The following is a 20,597-nucleotide window of genomic DNA, read 5'->3' as shown; positions in this document are numbered from 1 at the left end:
AAAGTAGGTGCAAGGACAAGTAATGTTGAGAAAGAAAGGTCTGCACAAGGACATGGACAGGTTATGCGAATGGTCAAATAAGTGGCAGATGGAATATAGTGCATTGAAGTGTTCAGCCACACGTCCTGGTAGAAGGTGAGGACTATTTTCTGAATGTGCAATAAATTTAGAAGTCAGAGGTGCAAAGGGACTTGGGAGTCTTCATGCAGGATTCCCTGATAGTTAGCTTGCAAGTTGAGATGGTAGTAAGGAAGGGAAATACAATGTTAGCACTTATTTTGAGAGGACTAGAATATAAAACCAAGGTGTAATGCTAAGGTTTTATAAGGCATTGGTTTGACCATACTTGTCGAGTATTGTGAGTAGTTTTGGGCCCGATATCTATGAAAAGATGTGCTGACATTGGAGAGGGTCCAGAGGAGGTTCACAAGAATGATACTGTGAATGAAATGGTTAACGCATGAGGAGCATTAATGGCCCGCGGAATGTACTCGATGGAGTTTAGTAGAGTGATGGGAGAGCTCATTGAAGCCTATTGAATATTGAAAGGCCCAGATAGACTAGACATGCAGAGGGGGCTTACTATAATGGAGGAGTCTAGAACCGGAGGATACATTTAGAATGATGAGGAGGAATTTCTTTTGCCTGAGGGTGGTGAATCAGTGGAACGCAAAGTCACAGGCACCAGTGGAGGCCAAGTCACAGGGTATAGGTTCTTGATTAGTAAGAGCGTTACTAAGAGAATGGGATTGAGGGTATAATAAATCAGCCAAGGTGGAGCAAACTCAATGGATCAAATGGTCTAATTGTGCTCCCATGTCTTATGGCCTTTATTTCAATGAATAGTGACTCGACCAATAGTGACTGAAATGTAAATACATGGTTCAAAATCACAAAATTTACCAGAGACACCAAAATCCTAGACCTTATAATTAGTAAGGACAACTATTATTAACTGGAGGTAGATTGGGCTGTCATGGCAGATGAAATTTAATACTGGGAATTTGAAAGTAATACATTATGATAGACGGAATGGAAAAAGGTATTATATTAAATGATAGTTCACAGAATAAAGGATATGCAGAAAGGAAGAAACATAGGGTGTATGTGCTCAAACCTGAGAGAAAAAACAAGCTGAGAATATAGTTAGTAAGACATTGGATCCTAGGCTTCATAAATAGAGGATTTGAATATAAAGGCAGGATCAAAATGGAGAACTGTACTCACTTCTGTATCAATCTAACGTTCCTAGAAAGGATTCAGAAGGTGTTTTAACTATAAAGGTTTCAGAAAGTATTGATTTTAGCTGTAAACGTGTCTGCAAGAGTTTCATATTTTTCTTCTTGTAGCTACAAAGATTGAGAGGAAATTTGCAGGATGGTTATGGGCTTCAGTTGACTTAGCAGAGAAAGCCATTCCTATTATTTGCATCCAGTCTGCACTGATGTACAAGAATTTTGTAGGTTTCAACAAAATCTGTTCTCATTCTTTTACATTCCCTTTGCACCATAAATCATCTGAGCCCACTTCTTCCTTACGCTTCCTTGTTATCGGCACTACGCAGCAGGTGATGTCTCTCCTTATTCTTCTGATCAAAATATATCTCTTCATACTTTTCCAGAGTTCACAAACTCTTCTACACAGATTCAAACAAGGTCCATTCTCCTGTCAATGAGAATTCAAGTTCCATTCCATGGTTTTTAAGGGATCCACCTCTGTTCTCTCTTCAAAAACTGAGGCAGCCCATGCTTGCATGCTGCAAGACCTAGACGCATTCACGCATGCTTGATACAAAAGAAGTGACATTTGTGCTATGAGAGTGCTAGCAATGATCATCTTTAGCGACCTTCCTCTAATATGTTCTCAGCATTAACATCCTAAGCTTTAGCATAGATGAGAAATTTATTGGAAACAGTCAGATAAATTCGACAGCATGACTCACCTCCTGAAACTCCAAATTATTTTCAAGCCAAATGTCAGGGCAGTGATGGAATACTCTCAATGGGAAGGTTTGATCCAATGGCTGCAGTGTGTCCCATTTACAAATGCATTGCGGTTGCTCATCTTGGCTATTCTGACAGTATCTCCCAAACATGTGACCCTTATCACCCAGAAATCACCAAGGGTGAGAGTTATATTGGGACACCATTCCCTACAGATGCCCCTCCAAATTACACACCCTCCAGGCATAAGATTTATTGCTGTCGAATCATCACCACTGGCTCCCTAATCAGCAACACTCGAAAGTGATGGTTCAAGTAGATAACACATTGCCATCTTCTTAATGACAATTAGGGAATTATAGTCGAATCAAATAAAATCAAAAGTACTTTGTTGGCTGTAAAGTGCTTCGATATGTGCTGAAGTCAAGAAAACTGTTATAAAAGAAATATTTTCTCACGTGAAGATGTAATGGAAGTGTGGCATGTGATTCCCAACAAATTGGTAAGAATTCCACTATCTCACATAACAAAGTGAAATATGACAACCTTTGACATAAATCACTGTCACCAATTACAATATATGAATAAATTAACTTTTTAACCTTTCGAACAAGACCATTTGTTTCTACTTCCACAGAAAATGCATGGGTTGCTCTTGAGAAACTCGTAAAGCATGAGTAATAGAATCAAGAATCTAAAAGAAACACAAGAGATGTTGGCACATAATCACAACTAAGCTTCAGACCTAATCATATCATATCATCTCTCTACAAAATGTCTTTCTAGTTAATCAGGAGGGATAGGAAGGAAGAAATTTGACCTTAATTTTCAGTATCATGTTTTTATATTTCACTGTTGAGATTTCAACAATTGCTAAACTGTCTGGTTTTGGCGAGCCTATTGTGAAGAATTTTGGCAACTCATAGTTGGACCTATAGATGCCAAGCATGGCATTTTATTTAGAAAAGATTGGATGTCGAAAGACACTTCCTAATAGAAAAGCCAACATTCCTGAAGGTGAATGTGTGGCTATGGAAAAACAGCAGAAAAGTGCCTGAAAAGCAGACAATTTGAGAAAATTACTCTAATATAACTCAAGGTGAATGTAATTTTCAAAATGTAAAACAAATCCTCCAGTGACTGAAAAAGAATAAAGCTCCATAATTACAAGAAAGAAACATGTAAGTACAAACGTGCAAATGTGCCTTCATGCTGATGGCCTCAAGAACACAATTTGCTCAATAAACTTGCTTTGTTGAAACTATAGCTAGCAACTTTTGGAAATGCATCAATACAACAAATATTTTAAAACAAGAAACAAAAAAAGAGCATGGAAAGAATTCGGCTTTACTGGATGCAAAGTTTTAATCTCATGCAATTGTATTTTAAAAGTAGTCAGTTTTTTATTATTCACCTTACCTGATGTTAGTGTCTGTGTTGGCTTTCCACCTATATGAAAATCAAATATATGACAATGGTTAAATGTAATTGGGTTTGTAGTCTATTTCAGAGTTACATTGCTTCTCTTTCTCATGCGGTTTAGGTACTCGATACTGTCCACTTGGAGTACAATTTTCAAAAATGTGAATGCCCTTCCTCACCCTTTGGCAAACTTTCCTATCATGAAACTAGATAATACTGAAACTAGATGGCTATAGAATACAGTTAAACTTTTCCTTGAAACAATTTAACATCAACTCCCACAGCTCATGTGAGAAATTATCTGATTTAAGCCTAAACAGAAATTCTAGTGCATCAACATATTTCTTTGCCAACATTCTGAAATGTTTAAATGTAATTGCCAGTTTAATGACTTTTTGTGTTGGATTGTGAATAGCTTGGTGGGCAACCATTGGAAACACAAGGAGAAAAGACTTTCATGCCAACAAATTGAGTGGTTTCAAACCTGAGTTCCAGATGAAAGGCACCATCACTAACCTATTGTACTACCTTTAAATCAACTACAGAAAGCAATCACTTCACAATTTCCAGTGAAAATAGCCTTGAAATAAGTCAGCTGAAAGTTGACTCCATAACAAGACTCCAGTAGAAGACCCAACCATTTTCCAATTCAGTGAAAGGTTCTGCATTCACATTTGCTTGATTTGTTTGGCACTAGTGCAGCATTCACATGACCAAATCTGATCCTTATCTATGGATGGTGATAGAGACACTATAAAGGAAAATGTTGAGGAACTAAAACATGATCAAGACTAACTGTAGCCAAATATAAAAGAATCTGAGTTCACATTATGTTTCTTGTCAACTTCATAAAACAGAAGTCTTTTCCATCAATGTACCAAATTTCTAGTTATCAATAAAATTTTGTGAATGAGTTTTATGTACCGGCATCTAAAAGCATCACTAACTTCGCTGATAAATATATTTCCAAATTGGAAGCAACCGAGATCCAGTTCCAAGCCTGAACTAGCACAATAGTATAGCTCGCATCAAGATTCTCCTCAATTTTGGCCATCCCCCGAAATTCCAAAGTAAAATCAAGTCATTCCATGACGACACAAGGGCTACTGTTCAGTATGATGGCAGCTCATCAGAACCCTTCGCTATTTGTAGTGGAGTCCAAAAGGATGTGTGTTGGCCCCAACATTATTCTGCATCTCCTTCTCTCTGCTATTGAAGCACGTGTTTGGGACATTGACAGAAGGCATCTACATGCACACCAGGTCTGATGGGCGGCTGTTCAACCCTGCGCGCCTGAGAGCAAGAATAAAGGTCGAAAGATCTTAATACGTGACATGCTCTTTGCCGATGACACTGCTATAACCTCGCACACCAAACAGCAACTACAAACTCTCATGGACCACTTCTCTAAGGCATGCAAGCACTTCGGACTTACCATCAGCCGAAAGGAAACAAATGTCCTTACCCAGAATGTAGTGGAGATACCAGTCATTACGATTGACAATTACAATCTGAAAGTGGTCCACTAGTTCACGTACTCAGGGTTGGCCATTAGCAACACTTCCCCCCCCCCCCCGATGCTGAAATCCATAGGTGTATCGGCAAAGCAGCATTGACCTCTGCTCGACTCTCCTCGTGGGGTCTGGGAGAATCCGAAACTCGCTACAAAGACTAAGACTGCCTTGTACAATGCATGCGTTATCAGCACCCTCCTGTATGGTAGCGAGACTTAGACCATCTACTTCAAACAGGAGAGAAAACTCTGTAGTTTTCACCTGCGCAGCCTTCGCCACATCCTCGGCATCACCTGGAGAGAAAAAGTCCCAAACCCTGAGGTCCTCTCCTGTGCTGGACTTCCCACAATGTTCACTCTCTTAAGACAACGCAGACTGCGCTGGCTGGACCAAGGACATCCTCTACGGAGAACTAGCAACAGGCAAGGGGAACGTTGGTAGACCCCAGCTTCGCTTCAAGGACCTCTGCAAACGCGACATGAAAGCCTTAAAATCAACACAGAGTGCTGGGAGGATACGGCAGACGACCGCAACAAATGGCGAGGCACTCTTCAGCAACACCTTGAGCAAGGCGAAAGAGCGATCCTGAGTCAGTTTGAGGAGCGGAGAGCTAAACGGAGAGCTCAGCGGACAACAATTCCACGACACCCTACACATGCAGCAACTGTGGCAGAGCCTGCCGTTCCAGGATTGGCCTCAATAGCCACAGTCGATGCTGCTCGACAAACCAGTGACTACCAGAGGCGCAGTACCCACGGTCAACCATGACCGCATGAGGCCACACATCACATAACCTCAATACATCTATGCTCTTAAGGGGGACTATTGGTAGCATTTGCCAGAAAAGAAGTAACTATGTACATCTGGTGATAAAGGACTGAGAGTAGTTGTGACAACACCGCTTAGGAAATAACTGCAGGGCTGTGGACCAAAACTTAACAAGTAGAGTATACTTAAAGTCCGTATTTTGCTGCATGAACACCATATACTAGGGTAGATGATAAATTGCTGATAATCTTCTAAAACATTCTTTTACAAGCCATGGTAATTTTGAGAATTGATTAATGAATTAGTAACAATAATTATGGACTTTTACAAGGGAAAAGGATCAGTCCTGTTGCTTACTTACATTAATTCATTGTGGTACAATTAATAAAAGCATAACACGGATTGAAATAAATGAAAATTTAGAAAACCTGTTTGAAAATTATTACTATTAATCTTTTAAAAAGATCATTGAAAAATAACATCACTTCTAAATAGTAGTGTTATTATAACCATTACAATCCAGATAGTAATGTGTACAGCAGCTCTGTGAGGATTTCAAAACAGATCATCCAGCGTTATGGATTGGGGAGCACACTTTATGAGAACAGGTTGAGTAAACTTGGCCTTTTCTCCTTGGAGCGATGGAGGATGAGAGGTGACCTGATAGAGGTGTATAAGATGATGAGAGGCATTGATCATGTGGATAGTCAGAGGCTTTTTCCCAGGGCTGAAATGGCTAACACAAGAGGGCGCAGTGTAAAGGTGCTTGGAAGTAGGTACAGAGGAAATGTCAAGGGTAAGTTTTTTACGCAGAGGGTGGTGAGTGCATGGAATGGGTTGCTGGTGACAGTGGTGGAGGCAGATACGATAGGGTCTTTCAAGATACCCTGGATAGGTACATGGAGCTTAGAAAAGTAGAGGGCTATGAGTAACCCTACGTAATTTCTAAAGTAAGTACATGTTCGGCACAGCATCCTGGGCCAAAGGGCCTGTATTGCACTGTAGGTTTTCTATGTTTCTACGTTATGTGTTTTCATAACCATCTAGCTAGTGCCCAAGTTGCTGTGAGATGTTTCCTGTGAAAACATCTCATTGCTCTTGGTTGAAAATAATAATTTGGCAGTCGTAGTAATCATTATGTATCTTTTTATGATGGGTGGGATTTAAAGAATTGAGGGGTGGCACTACATGCTATATGCCAACAACATTTATGTATGTGCCATCCCTGCACTGTAAAAATTCCCTTATATTATAAATGACTATAACTCCATCATTCTGAGACTAACATAACAACTGTTCAAAGACAGATTTTTCCAGCTTTCATGAATCCGTTAAATTCTATGAGGTTTTATATTTGATAACCAATTATGTTACCAAGCAATTTATAATCAATTTTCATGTGCTGATAAGTAACAAGTGTACTATAGCAATATGCATATTATTTTAAATTTCATTATGCTATTTATGCAAATATTAAACTTTTAACAGAGCTAGTGATGGGTCATTGCCCTGAAACAACAACAGTTTCTTTCTTCACACATGCTGTCCAATGTGCAGAATACATCAATTCAGAAGCCAGAAGCACTTGAACTATATGCCAATTTGCTCAACTTCATGACTGTACAGTGCTGCCACAGTGGGCGACATAACGTGTTAGGCACTAGGCTTCCTTTAATGAGCCCGGTGGTGTGTATTTTCAAGTCAGAAGATACAGAAGCTTGAAAAAATGCAGGACCAGGCTCAAGGACAGCTTTCGTCCTTCCATTAAACAGACCTCTTGTATGGTAAGATAGAAATTTTGACCTCTCGTTATCATGGCCCTTGTACCTTATTGTCCATCACTTTCTCACTTTCTCTGTAGCTGTCACGTGATATTCTGCACTCTGTTATTGCTTTCCCCTTGTACTAGCTTGATGAAATGATCTCAATGAATGGAATGCAAAACAAGCTTTTCACTGTATCTTGGTCCACATGACAATAAATGAATTACCAATTATTGTCCAACGTGAACCTACTTAAAAGAATACCTGCAGGACAGACCTCATACAATCAGCCCAGGTCTTTCTTTGATTAAGAAAGGCTGCAACTCAGCATCTAGAAAGCACTTTGAAAACCCATTTCCCACTGCAATACTTACGTACTTGTCCCAGTCTCCACATTAATGGCCTCATGTTGCCATGGTTTTCTGCTAACTCTTCCACAGAATTTTTCACAGACTGCTTAACAGCCAAAGCTTACCCTTACTATATCTTCTTTCAAGATCAAATACCAGACGGTTGCCGCAGAAGGAAGCGTCTGTCTCATCCTCTTTTTAAGTACTCCACCTGGCTTAAATAAGAGTTCATGTCGAAGCATTCATTTCCCATTGCAGCAGGTGACAAAGATGATGGCACTTACTTGTACCTCTTTACTGAGTACTTATACTTTAATTCTTGCGTTCCACATTGCTGCAGCCTTCCAAGTCTTTCCACCTATCAAGAAGGTGATGTGCATATGTTCTTGTTCTCTGCTCTTCATTACTACAAATCCACCACGTCAAGCAATCACACAGGAGGAAGGTGTAAACATTCTGCTCCTTATCACCTGATCTGTCTCGGCCTAACATTTTTCTCATTCCTTCCCCTGCTCTTTGAAAGCTGCAAACCCTTCACCCAGTTCGAAGGAAGGATTGCTGCCCTGAGATGTTGATTGATTTCTCCTGCCGCAATGGTGACTAACAGTTGAGTTCTATTGGGATTTTAATTTTTGTTTCCGATTCCCGTCTGCGGTTTTCTTCATTTGTCAGGTGTGAATGATGACAATACAGCAAATAAAGTGGGCCGAACCACTTAGTGTACCATAGTAGGATGTGATCAAATTCCTTCCCAATGAAATCATATCCAGGGAACATGCTGGAAGCACCAAATTACACCCCAGATAACTGTTCAGAGATACACCCATCTGTATGTACAAAATAAGATTGAATGTTCAAAATGAGAAGTTAAGAATCTGCCCTGAGTTGTCTGCCAGAATTTCCTGAAAATTGGTGTAGAAAGAAATGCAGGTGATGTACAGTGTAGGAAAGATTTGGACAATTGTGTGTGTTTTAATCACTTTCCTCAAACAGACTATATATTGGCATGTACTTTGCTATTCATGAAAGTCATTAATGCTGGAATGGATATATTCCATTAACGAGGAATTTTTACTCCGATAGTTGATACAGCATGCAGAGTTAAAAGAACTTATATTCTATCATATGGGTGGGTGGTAGACAAAGGCAACTTCTCTTCCCACCAGATTAGGCTGCAGTTTCAAATAGTCATTGTGGGTTTTCTTCCATTGTACTTCTATTTCCAAAGAGATCCTTCTCATCATCTATGCTAGAGTCAGCCCATTCAGGTGTATAAGCACTTCCAACATCAGATGTGGTACATTGTGGTATCTCTTGTGATTTTTGCTGCCTGAACAATCCACCTTTTCAGTACTCAGATGGCCCTCCCAGAAGTGCCTTCTGTAAAGCTTCTCAGGACGGAGTGTCTTGGCTCGAAATGTCAACTGTACTTCTTCCTATCGATGCTGCTTGGCCTGCTGCGTTTCACCAGCAATGGTTTCTCTCAGTAAGTTCAGTCTGGGCTGAGTTGGGAATGGAATGACATCCTCTCACTTCCTGTATACCAAACTTCAGAAGATAGGATCTTCTGATTGTTGTCACATGCAGATCTTGTCTTCTTGATATAACTGGGAGTTACATAGGAATTCTCACATAAATGTCGATGCCACTGAGAAGACCGTATTTTGAAGAGGCATTCATACAGAGCCACAAAGCTTTCCCATGCTGCTGCCTTGCTTTGTTAAAACTGCCAAGAATGATGAATTGACCAGTTCTCCTGTGAAGAGCATCAGTGATCTGATAAATCCATGGCTGGTGAAGCCATGTTGATCCTCCATTGCAGCCTCATGCATCATGGGAGATGAAGAATTGTGCTTGCCTTTGGTGCCAGTGGAAGACCAACAAAGCAGAAAAAAAATACCCCATTAGTTCTTTGCTGAAGTGCACTCTATTTATGCAGGACCCACAAGAAAAGCTCTCACAAGGCTTTCTGTATATTCTATAGGGACAGGATTGGTGAAGACCAGGGCATTGGTGAGATGGATGGTAGTGTATCCTCTTCTAGAATTGATGCCTGATTTTTTTTCTCTCTCAGCTCTGTCCTGTGCTTGTCTTCTGCCTCCTTCATTTCCAGGACACTGGGGCAATGGTATTTCCACATCATTTGACCTACCTGCTCTCTAAGATAGGCAATCAGAACATGCCAGTGTTTGTACAAGCAAGTGCAAGTATTTTTGTTCACAATTCTACCCAGACCCCCACAAAAGCTTTAGAAATTATTAATCAGCTGTAAAAATAAAAAAGTCATTGCTTAAGCCTGACTTTTCCTTCCTATTCTCTGTGACAGGCCCAACAACACCATAATAATAGGTAGTGACTCTGTTTCTGCTCTGTGATCGAGTAACATGTTCCAATCAAATACAGAGGAATGTACCACCAGGTGAAAAATATGAATCCAGTTCAAAAGAATCTGGAAGCGAAACTTGTCCTCTCAAAATGTCTTTAGATTGCTGTATCAGGCAAACTGGTTTAAGCATGTTCTCTAAGTAAGGAAATGGCATCATTATCTGGACTACCTTTTATGTGATCTCAGACCTCTCCCAGTGATTAACTCTGAATTGGCCAGTTACTTACACAATGATATTAACCACTGCAAAGCACAACCAACCACATGGTGGCGTCTTCATTTTGTGGATTGGTTGACTTAACTTCTGGGCATATGTAGTAAATGCCAATCTTACCAGTAACCCACAATTAGTCTTAAAATCTCTCAACTAACTGACATGAGTCCATTAGCAATTGCAAAGCAAATGAGCCCTCAGGCACTTCACATTTTGCCAATACGCACATGTGGATTAAACATGGACTCAAAGAGAGTGATTGTATTCCAGGATGATGTGTGAATTGCCGAAATCTGGCAAAAGTATTTCATGCACCTGGATTTTTTTGTGTCATGTAAACACTGCCAATGCACTGAAAACAATGGAGAAATTCTCTCTTTTTCCAACCCTTATTTCTTCCTGCATTCATCGTATATTCTGGCTGCAGAGATTACTTACTTCTCTAAATTTGTTAGACTGCAGGAGGAGCTGTGTTAGAAGCAATGTTTTCTTAAATATGTCATAAAATATGCCATTTAATTAGTGCCATTGTGGAGCAGCAGGGAATTGTGAGAAATGTGTATTATAAGTGGAAGCTACACATTTTATGAATGTAATTCTAACTCTCATACAATCAGTGGCAAGCTTCCAAATGAGCAGTGAGGTATCAGGTTTAGTTCAAAGATGGTGTTCTTATCCAAGTCAGAATATTGTGGCTGACGTGATTTCTGTGTTTTGGAAGGAGATCCAATGAACATAGAGCACAAATACTTCATATTCAGACCATTCAGGAGAATCCTTCAGGAAGGTGAACCCATGGAAAACATCTGGCCCAGAAAGGGTGACCTGGCTGAATACTAAAGACCAATGCAGGTCAATTGGTTGGGGTATCCACTGATACCTTTAACCCCTTGCGTCATCAATCTGAGGCACCCACCTACTTCAAGCAGGCTTCATTTATCCCAGTGGCTAAGAAGAATGTGGTAAGAGAAGCGACATAGATCTGCTCCAATTTGCTGACTGTCACAACCAGGTGCCATTGCATTGGCTTTCACTCAGCCTTGCAACATCTGGACAGCGAAGCTGCATAGATCAGGATGCTCTTCATTGACTACAGCTCGGCATTCAGTACTATCATCCCCTCAAAACTAATCAATAGGCTTCAAGACCTAGGCAGTTCAGATCAGCAACATCTCCTCCACAGTCTCCATCAGCACAAGTGCACCAGAAGGTTGTGTGCTTAGCTTCCTGCTTTACTTGCTTTATATGTATGACTGTGAGGCTAGCACAGCTCCAATGCCATATTGACGTTTGCTGACCAAATTTAAGTTCATATTTAATTTCATTGGTGTTAACCAAATCAAAGGTGGTGATGAATCAGCATATAGGAGGGAGATTGAACATTTGGCTGAGTGGCGCCACAACAACAACCTCGTGCTCAATGTCAGCAACATCAAGGAGCTGATTATTGATTTCAGAAGGAGAAAAACAGAGGTCCATGAGCCAGTTCTTTTCAGGGGATCAGAGGTGGAGAGGGTCAGCAACTTGTAGTTCCTCAGTGTTCTCATTTCAGAGGATCTGTCCTCGGCCCAGCATGAAAAAACACAGCAGTGCCTCTACTTTCGTAGAAGTTTGGGAAGATTTAACATGCTGTCTAAAACTTTGACAAACTTCTATAGATGTGTGGTGTAGAATTTAAAAAGGGCCTCAGCTTGAAACATCATCCGCTTATTCATTTTCTTAGAAGCTGCCTGACCTGCTGAGTTCCTCCAGCATCTTGTAAATATATTGACTAACTGCATCAAGGCCTGGTAAGGAAACTCAAATTCCCTTGAACAGAAAAGCCTACATAAAGTAGTGGATACAGCCCAGTCCATCACGGGTGAATTCCTCTCCCCAGTGAGCACCTCTACATGGGAGCGCTGTTGCAGGAAAGCAGCTTCCATCATCAAGGACCCCCACCATCCGTGCTATGCTCCCTTATTGCTGCTGTCATGAGGAAGGTTCAGGACCCACACCACCAAGTTCAGGAACACTTATTACCTCTCTCAGGAACAGTTATAACTTCACTCACCCCGTCACTGAACTGTTCCCACAACCTATTACTTCAAGGACTCTTCTCATGTTTTCGATATTTATTGCTTATTATGTTTTCTTTATTTTTGTATTTGTACAATTTGTTGTCTTTTGCACGTTGGTTGTCCGTCCTGTTGGGCGCGGTCTTTCATTGATTCTATCGTGTTTCTTGCATTTACTGTGAATGCCCGCAAGAAAACGAATCTCAGGGCTGTTTATGCTAATATATATGTACTTTGAAAATAAATTTACTTTGAACTTTGAACTTTTTTTCAATCGACGGAAAATCTCTCGCACCTGCAGAATCTCGTGCTTTAAATTTCCATCCCGCCGTCTGTTTTGCACCAGAGGTATTAAACCCCGGTTTACTCTGCCCTCCGGTGGCTCTAAGATCTCGTGGCACTATCGTTTCCAACAGTTCGACATCAAGCTGTCTGGTCATAGTATCATTGTTGATGACTTATTTGATTGTTAATTTACATTACGTTACAGCAATGCTTTGAAAGGTCTTCGCCGGCTGTTAAGTTTTGGAGAACCCCCCGGATCCTTAACACATTTTTCAGAACATGCTTTGTTTTTAAAGCACTGTCATTATTCTAGTCGATCCTGGGAAACCAAGGCACTGTAGAAAGACTATAGTCGGGAGTAATCGAGAAAAGTAAAGGCTATACAGTACTGTATACATATAACAACATCAGTTATTAGGCGACGTTGCTTAGACCTGCTCTTTGCAACCCATTAAAGTCCCCACACGATGGCAATCTAACTCCACTTACCGGAGTTGTGCTGTCCAATCATGGCTGCATTGCCCGGGGGTGGAGTAACTGAGGCGGGGGTGATTGAGGAGGTTGCCGCTCCGTCGCTGGCAGTTTCCGCGACTCGCTGCTTGTCTGTGCCGGTCGCTGGCGTGGAGCGCACGCTGCTCCTGCGGCGCCCATTACTCTGAATGTGCGAGACCGCTTCGGCCGCTTGCATCTCCGCACTGTAGCGGGCTGTCACCCGTAAAGTCGCCTGGGCTTTATGTTCCTGAGTTTCGTCGTCAATAAAGTCGGTGACTCTGCATTCATAAACCCCCTCGTCTTCCTTCTTCACACTGGAGAGGCGTAGTTTATGCGAAATATCATTTCCCATTACCCGGACAGTCTGTAGACAAAGAAAGGGCCGCAACACGTGAGGCGCTCCAAACACTTGAAATCAAAGGCACTAACCGGGAAATTATTGATTTGCCACCGACTTCTATACCAGTCAGCAGGAAGAATGAGAAAGACTCGCGGTCAATAAAGTAAACGAACACTTAAAACTACCAGACTAACGCTATTAATAATCCGAATTGAAACATTGCCGTGACGTTTTATTTCCACAACACCGAATAATTAATGGAACGATATTAATAAAAGCAGCCAATATCGGCGACAATATAATACTACTAATGTGGACACTTGGTGTTGCCAGCATTTCATGTTTTTATTTCAGTCTTCCAGCATCTGCAGTATTTTGCTTTTGGATTGGCGAAATATTGACAGTAAAGATATGCCAAACGTATTTAATTTAGAAAATAACAAAGGCGATTAAAGAATTAGAAGCTAGAATTAAAGTTTAAATAAAATAAATCGTAGCTATTTTTCTCAGGCGGCATTTTAAACGAAATTCTGCAAAATAGTCGATCAAGCTATTCAATTTTATATTGACCACGAAGTACACAGCAACATGTGATCTTTGTCAATGGAGCTCTCTATTCCTGGTGCAGAACACGTTATTCCTCGTGTAGAAGTCGGGTTTTTTTTAAATTCAGAGTGACCAATAAAACATTTTCGTTTATTAATAACACATAGAGGAAAATAACACTTACGCTTATTTTGGTGGCATCTTTATTTAACGTAACCTAAAACAAGAAAATAATATGCATCACATTTCTTCGAGAGAGAATATTTTTCTATTATGAGTTTCAGTTCTTCCTGCCAGACATTAGCCGAGGGAACAGACTTTCAGAAGCCGGGGTGCATGTAGTGTCATTTCCTGGTCTCGAGTTCTACACTGTAAATTGCGGTGTGCCATGAATGAAAGTATTTAACTTCGGGTTTGTTTTGTTCTGTCCGACGTTAGTGCCACGTCTGGAGTTAGATTAGTATAGCGTCAGCAATTATAATGCAATTAACTCAACTGATTCAGATCACAGCTGGAATCTTATTAATCTGCCTTCAAATTAGGAACTGACGCCATCAATTTCTTGACACGTAATACTGTATTCACAGAATTATAAATTAGTATCCAACAATATATCAAAGCTAAGGACGTGATACAGACCGGCAGCTTTTCGGGACTGTAAATGCGACTCGCTTCCGATTGCACAGAAGTGCACAATAGCTCAAAGAGCCGCGACACAGATCCGTCCGTATCCCGCGCATTCCATTGCAACACCCTTTCCCCAGGATTCATCCCCGTTCCTCTTTACGGATCTGGGCCGAAGCAGGGAAGATCTAATTTCCGTGGCCATACTTGGTTTGCTTCTGGCAACTTAGTGCGTCAGGTCACTGTCGTGTCGATGTATTCAGTAGGAATGCGGTCGGGATCAAAACCGGCCGAACATTTTAAACTGGTGATAGTCATAATCGGACTCTCCCGATATTCCTCGGTGTATTCTCACCTTCGCAGGCGACCTCCCCCTCCCCCGACACCCCCTGTTCATTCACACCTTTCCTGGCGTTGCTGCCCTGATTTTCCCAGCTCCCCAGCTGCCGGGAATTGCAGCTCCTCCTGTCCATGTCCTAGAGTCCCCCAGTTTAACGCAAGGTATTGTCCGAGAAAAAAAAACGATTTCATCTCTAGTTTTCTCCCAGATTAAGCACCAGACTTCCTAAAAACCTTACATTCCGGCCTCAAACTAGAACTGGGTCCAAGTTTTTTTTTGGAAGTTTCGCCTTAAAACTCGCCCCTGCATTGATTTTGCGCTATTGTCAAACGTACTGCTCCAAATTATTGATTACTTTCCCCTCAATATTATCTTGGACTCGAAACCTGACACAGATACTAATTATGCAACCTAGTTTTTGTCAAGGGCCATGCTACACATTGTCATTAGGGGTCTCCATGACGACCCAGACTGGACACAGGCTGGGACGGCACTGGTTTTGCCTATTTCAGCGCCACTGGGTTGCCCATGCCCTGGACTTTGTTGTTTTTAAAATAATTGTACCACTAGCTTTCTCGGACACATCTCCTCTCATTGTTGTTGAGGGATAGGGCACAGGCTGTAGTTGATTTCCCTCCAACCATCCCATCGTGCTTCCCGTGATTGACGGTTGCACCAAGCGGACGCGGGATTTAAGGCACATCCGCCGGCGCAGCACCAACGCCCCAAGGCCCGTGTCCAATTCCCTCACCTTGGCCCTGTTACTGGCCTGGGCGCCGAGTGTTAGCCCATGTGCCAGCTCTCTGGCTGCCTCCTTTAGATACCACCACTGGATCTCCAGAGAGTACGAGGTGGTCCCGCTGGCCCGGAAGGCACAAGACATCTCAATATCATCCCCCTCTTTCGCAATCACATCCTGGGGGACTTCAAGAAATTTTGCTGCCAGGAGAAAAGAAAAAAAACTAATTTTAGACCGATGGCTAACAAACATAACTGGTGAGGCTTCGCCTGACTTCAGTGAAACACCAAGATTGCATTTCTCCTCTTTCTACGATTTCACCCAAGTCATAATTTAACTTGGACTACAACAGGTACAACAGTCTCCGAACCACTGCAGGTCTATCATTTCTCAAGTCCACTGTTTACAGGCATTTAAGAAACCACAATATTGTGCAGTTTTAAAAACGCGCAAGCCCTCACATTGCCCGAATCACCCAATTTCTCCCATTGCAATTTAAAAGAAAATTTAAACGTTATTAAAGTAATTGCATGTAGGTGAAATATTTTGCTGTATCAGCTATTAGGTAGTTTCGAATAGGACATCGTGCGACCAAGAAAACTAGAAATATTAATAGATTTTGAAGTTACATCCAAAGGTGGGTAACGATATATTGAAATTAATAATTCCATAATTTATAGAGTGCACACATGCAATTAGAGGTCTCCAGCACATACTCATCCGTGGCTAATTTGCCATAGATTGTTAAAGACAACGAGACTTGCAAAGCGCTACAAAACGAAGACACTGACATAAATCGCAAAATACAACTCACCGTTAACACAGAGCAAAAGCGGCGCGTTTAGCATCAGGTAATAGAGAATACTGGTGATCCCTCGATTTTCCATTTCATAGAGACTTGTTAATGTTCAGGACAATCGTTAGTGGTGTTAGATCTTGAGCCCTCTGGAGCGCTGCAATCCCATCGCAGCTTCGCTCTCCAAGGTTACAAACGTGGAGCACTCGGCTCGGCGTTGTGTCACGGAGAACGGACAGCACGATCGACAAGTTGATCGGAGCCCGTCCTTCTGTGCACTCCTGGTATCTGACCGCGATGCCTCCCAAATTCACAAACACGTCTTGCTTGAATTTATATTCGAATTAGGTACGGTTAGAAACACAAGTAATTTTCCCAATAAAAGAAGCTGGATCTGGTTGCAGGGAGTGATTCCAGATTAGACACGCTGACCCCCATCCCCATGTGAATCAAATCTCTGGTACCGGGAAGCCCTCGCCGATCCTTTGGGGTTCTAAGAGACACGCGCCTCCTTGCCTTTTCTTTCTCCGCTTGTGATTTTGTAGATTAGCGGCTGGAAAGGCGACGGAGTCTCCCGGGCATTTCCAGAGAGTAATAATATGTTTGCACCTGGCGCTCACGACACAAAACAAGGGGCACCGACATCCCACCCAACAGGCAGGGCGAGGGAGGAAAACACACTTACGCACATACACACAAGCTCGACCGGCTTCCACAGCACCCTCCTGAACCTATCGGGGCAATGAACACAACTGACGTCTCACGTAATCGAGAGGCAAAGGAGCTCAAAACATCCCGAGTAGTAAATCCTCGGCTGCGCCATTCGCGCAGATTCAGCTCCACATCCGCCCGTCACGGGGGAATATGAGCACACAGATGTTGGTGAAGGTGCGTCCTGACTTGTGATGCTATGGGAATCCTAATCAGACAGCCCAGGGGATAATGAATAAGATCGGTGGATCTGCCCGGAGCTTTTAAACGGAGAAGAATTTTAGCTGCTAAGGATTAGAAAGGCGAATTTCAATTAGATTTTTGGCTTTGAAGATTGTGTTAAAAGGCGATTTTAATCTGTACAAAAATAGCCCACGACCCGAAATTCTCTTCAATCCGCAGTCAAAGTGTGGAGACGGGGGAGAACGCTGGACCTCTGCCTTCTATTGACACGCAAGATTGTGTCCATTGTCTCCCTGGTGGAGTTCTGAACGGTGCTGTGCGGCTGAGTGTGGCCAAACATAAAATGCATCATCCTGATAAAATCATCTTACCAATTAAGGGATCTTATTTGTCATTTTACTGCAAGGCATGTTCCATGCAATTTGTTATCAGTGCTTTGTGTGTTATGTACTTTTTTATACCCTATCCTGTGTCTCATGAAGTCCCATATCACACGGTTTAAGAGTGTGCCCCGTTATTAATATCGATCGGCACGAACCCCACCCCCACTCGTGCCGGACGCTACTTCTAGAGCGCGAGTGTTAACCCAACTTTCTGCCTTATAGATGTCAAACCCCGCTGGCATAGCGCGATAGCGGATATCCAATAATCAAGGACTGTGCCTGGCAGGCTACTATTATTCAAGTTCATAAATTTCACTTTCATCTACTTATTGGAACGCCAGCGAGAAGTTTCTGCATGGAAAAGCAAGAGAGCGTTCCATTGGAAACCGCTCCTGTTGCCTTTAATCCTGCTACTAGTTTGCGTTAATCCCTTGTTCACATTCGGGCGCACACGCTAATATTCTTTTATGCGAGGCTAGGGTCCGCGTCCACGCGTGGCGCAGCGTCGCACCTCGCCGCTCCAGCTCAGGGGAATGCATTTCACACAGCGGCTTGGTAGTCAGAGCTCCCCGGAGCGGTCAGAACCCCGAGACCTGGGCGATACGCTGCGAAGCGATGCGGTTTCTTAATGCAATACGAATTTTACTACAAAGCATCACGAAATAAGCTGATCTGTTTCCCTTTCTTGCCCGGTAATACTAATAGTATGTTATAGTTACATGCCAGCGAGTTCAGAGTCTTGATAATCCCCGAGGGGTAATCTCTTTTTGCGGATTTTCAATTGCATTGATATCGAAACTCAGCGGCTGACATTCTGACTGTTGCGTTGCATTTCAAACCAGGCAGATGAATATAACTCAGTTAATATTAAAGCAGCAGAAAGCACCGGTTAGTGGACTCGTCGGCAATTGTGGAGGGAAACGCGGTGTGGCCTATCAGGGTCGTGATTTGGAAAGGTGGTGGAGATCAATATTGCCCGACACCCTACCTACTATACAGCATATTTTAAGATCAAATTTCCCGCATGTGCAGTATTTTTTTTGCTTAGAGTGTGCCTTTTCCTTTTTGGAAGCGCACTATCCACGCGCTCGGCTTAGAATCCAGACTAAACTCAGGAGAGTTGGTGATATATTGACAAATATCATCCGTAGCAGAAGAAACAGTAAACTACCCTATCAGCAAACGATCCCCGATGCTTTGATGGTTAAAGAACAATTCTCTCTGAAGGCAGCGTATTAATCCCGCAAAATGTAGCTTTAAACGAGTAGGCTGTAAATTAGTGCCCTTTTAGCGGTGAACTTTGAGAATGGTTCAGCCTGGTGATTTAACGTGAACATCTTTTATGTTCCCACATCTGCGAGTCAAAAGATAATTGCAATGATCAGCCAGATCTCCAATCTTGACGGCATTCGTACTAAAAAACATTTTATTTTGTTAGCAAGGGCGCGGTGATGCCTGCTCTCCGTTCTGTGTGAAAACCAAATCACAGAGGTGGCAAAAGGAAAACCGACATCTAGTGATCAGAGAATACACAATAAAGAATGAGTTGATGGAGTCGTTTGTTTGTACAGATTCAGTTTATTTTCAGAAGCAGTTTCAGCGTGTAGTGGCCAGTCAACATTTTTTTGTGTGGGCGCCAAATTGATTTCAGTGCAGTTCATCTGACGCGGGGTGGGGAGGACTGAACCAGAATGAGGTGATGAAGACATTGACGGCTGTAATCACCAGGATCAACCCAGTTACTATGTTATTCAGCAGGTGTACTCTGAAACCGAAGAGAAAACGATTTGGAAACAAGTACACAGAGCTGACATCCTCTAATCGATTTCCTATTGGCTGTTAGCTTGCGGCAGGTCTCAGGCAAGCGTATGCAATATGGAATGGTGCCACCACTGTATTCTTTTACTGAGATCAGCATTCATTTCGTAAATATTGGACAGTTGTGTACACTAATGTTGGTGGTTTGGTTTCAGACTCCTTCCCCCTGTTGTTTTTCCTCCCCCCACCAAATCACGTGCAGGTCGTCTTTAGATGACCGCTTCCATTTTGCCTCAGGAACCCCTGCCACTGCAGAATCAGAATCAGGTTCATTATCACAGGTATGTGACGTGAAATTTGTTAATTTAGCAGCAGCAGTTCAATGTAATGCATAATCTAGCAGAGAGAGCGAGAAAAAAATAATAAAAAATAAAATAAAACAATAATAAATAAACAAGTAATTCAATTACATATATTGAATAGATTATTAAAAATGTGCAAAAACAGAAATACTGTATATTAAAAAAGTGAAATAGTGTCGAATGCTTCAAAGTCAATTTAGGAATCAGATAGCAGAGGGGAAGAGGCTGCTCCTGAATCGCTGAGTGTATGCCTTTAGGCTTCTGTATCTCCTACCTATTGGTAATAGTGAGAAAAGTACATGCACTAAGTGCTGGAAGCCCTTAATAATGGACGCTGCCTTTCTGAGACACCGCTCCCTAAAGGTGTCCTGGGTACTTTGTAGGCTACTGCCCAAGATGGAGCTGACTAGATTTACAACCTTCTGCAGCTTTCTTCTGTCCTGTGCAGTAGCCCCTCCATACCAGACAGTGATGCAGCCTGTCAGAATGCTCTCCACGGTACAACTATAGAAGTTTTAGAGTGTATTTGCTGACATGCCAAATTGCTTCAAACTCCTAACAAAGTATAGCCGCTGTCTTGCCTTCTTTATGATTACAAGTTTGTATTTGTCAATCATCCTT

At 42.1% G+C, this 20,597-nt stretch overlaps 1 protein-coding gene across 1 annotated transcript in view; it reads right to left on the bottom strand.

Annotated features, from left to right (window-relative positions):
- Positions 1 to 2,629: 2,629 nt before the first annotated feature.
- vstm2b (V-set and transmembrane domain containing 2B) overlaps positions 2,630 to 20,597 on the bottom strand; it is a 28,014-nt gene continuing 10,046 nt past the window's right edge. The window contains exons 4-9 of the mRNA XM_059993402.1: positions 16,598 to 16,680; positions 15,796 to 15,983; positions 14,265 to 14,297; positions 13,192 to 13,558; positions 3,363 to 3,392; positions 2,630 to 2,637 (exon numbers count right to left, since the gene is read on the bottom strand). Of these exons, the coding sequence (XP_059849385.1) occupies positions 2,630 to 2,637; positions 3,363 to 3,392; positions 13,192 to 13,558; positions 14,265 to 14,297; positions 15,796 to 15,983; positions 16,598 to 16,680 (709 nt within the window). The remainder of the gene's footprint in view (positions 2,638 to 3,362; positions 3,393 to 13,191; positions 13,559 to 14,264; positions 14,298 to 15,795; positions 15,984 to 16,597; positions 16,681 to 20,597) is intronic.

Source organism: Hypanus sabinus, chromosome 17, assembly GCF_030144855.1.
Source record: "Hypanus sabinus isolate sHypSab1 chromosome 17, sHypSab1.hap1, whole genome shotgun sequence".
Taxonomy (NCBI): Eukaryota; Metazoa; Chordata; class Chondrichthyes; order Myliobatiformes; family Dasyatidae; genus Hypanus; species Hypanus sabinus.
This window is presented reverse-complemented; position numbering and strand designations above follow the sequence as displayed.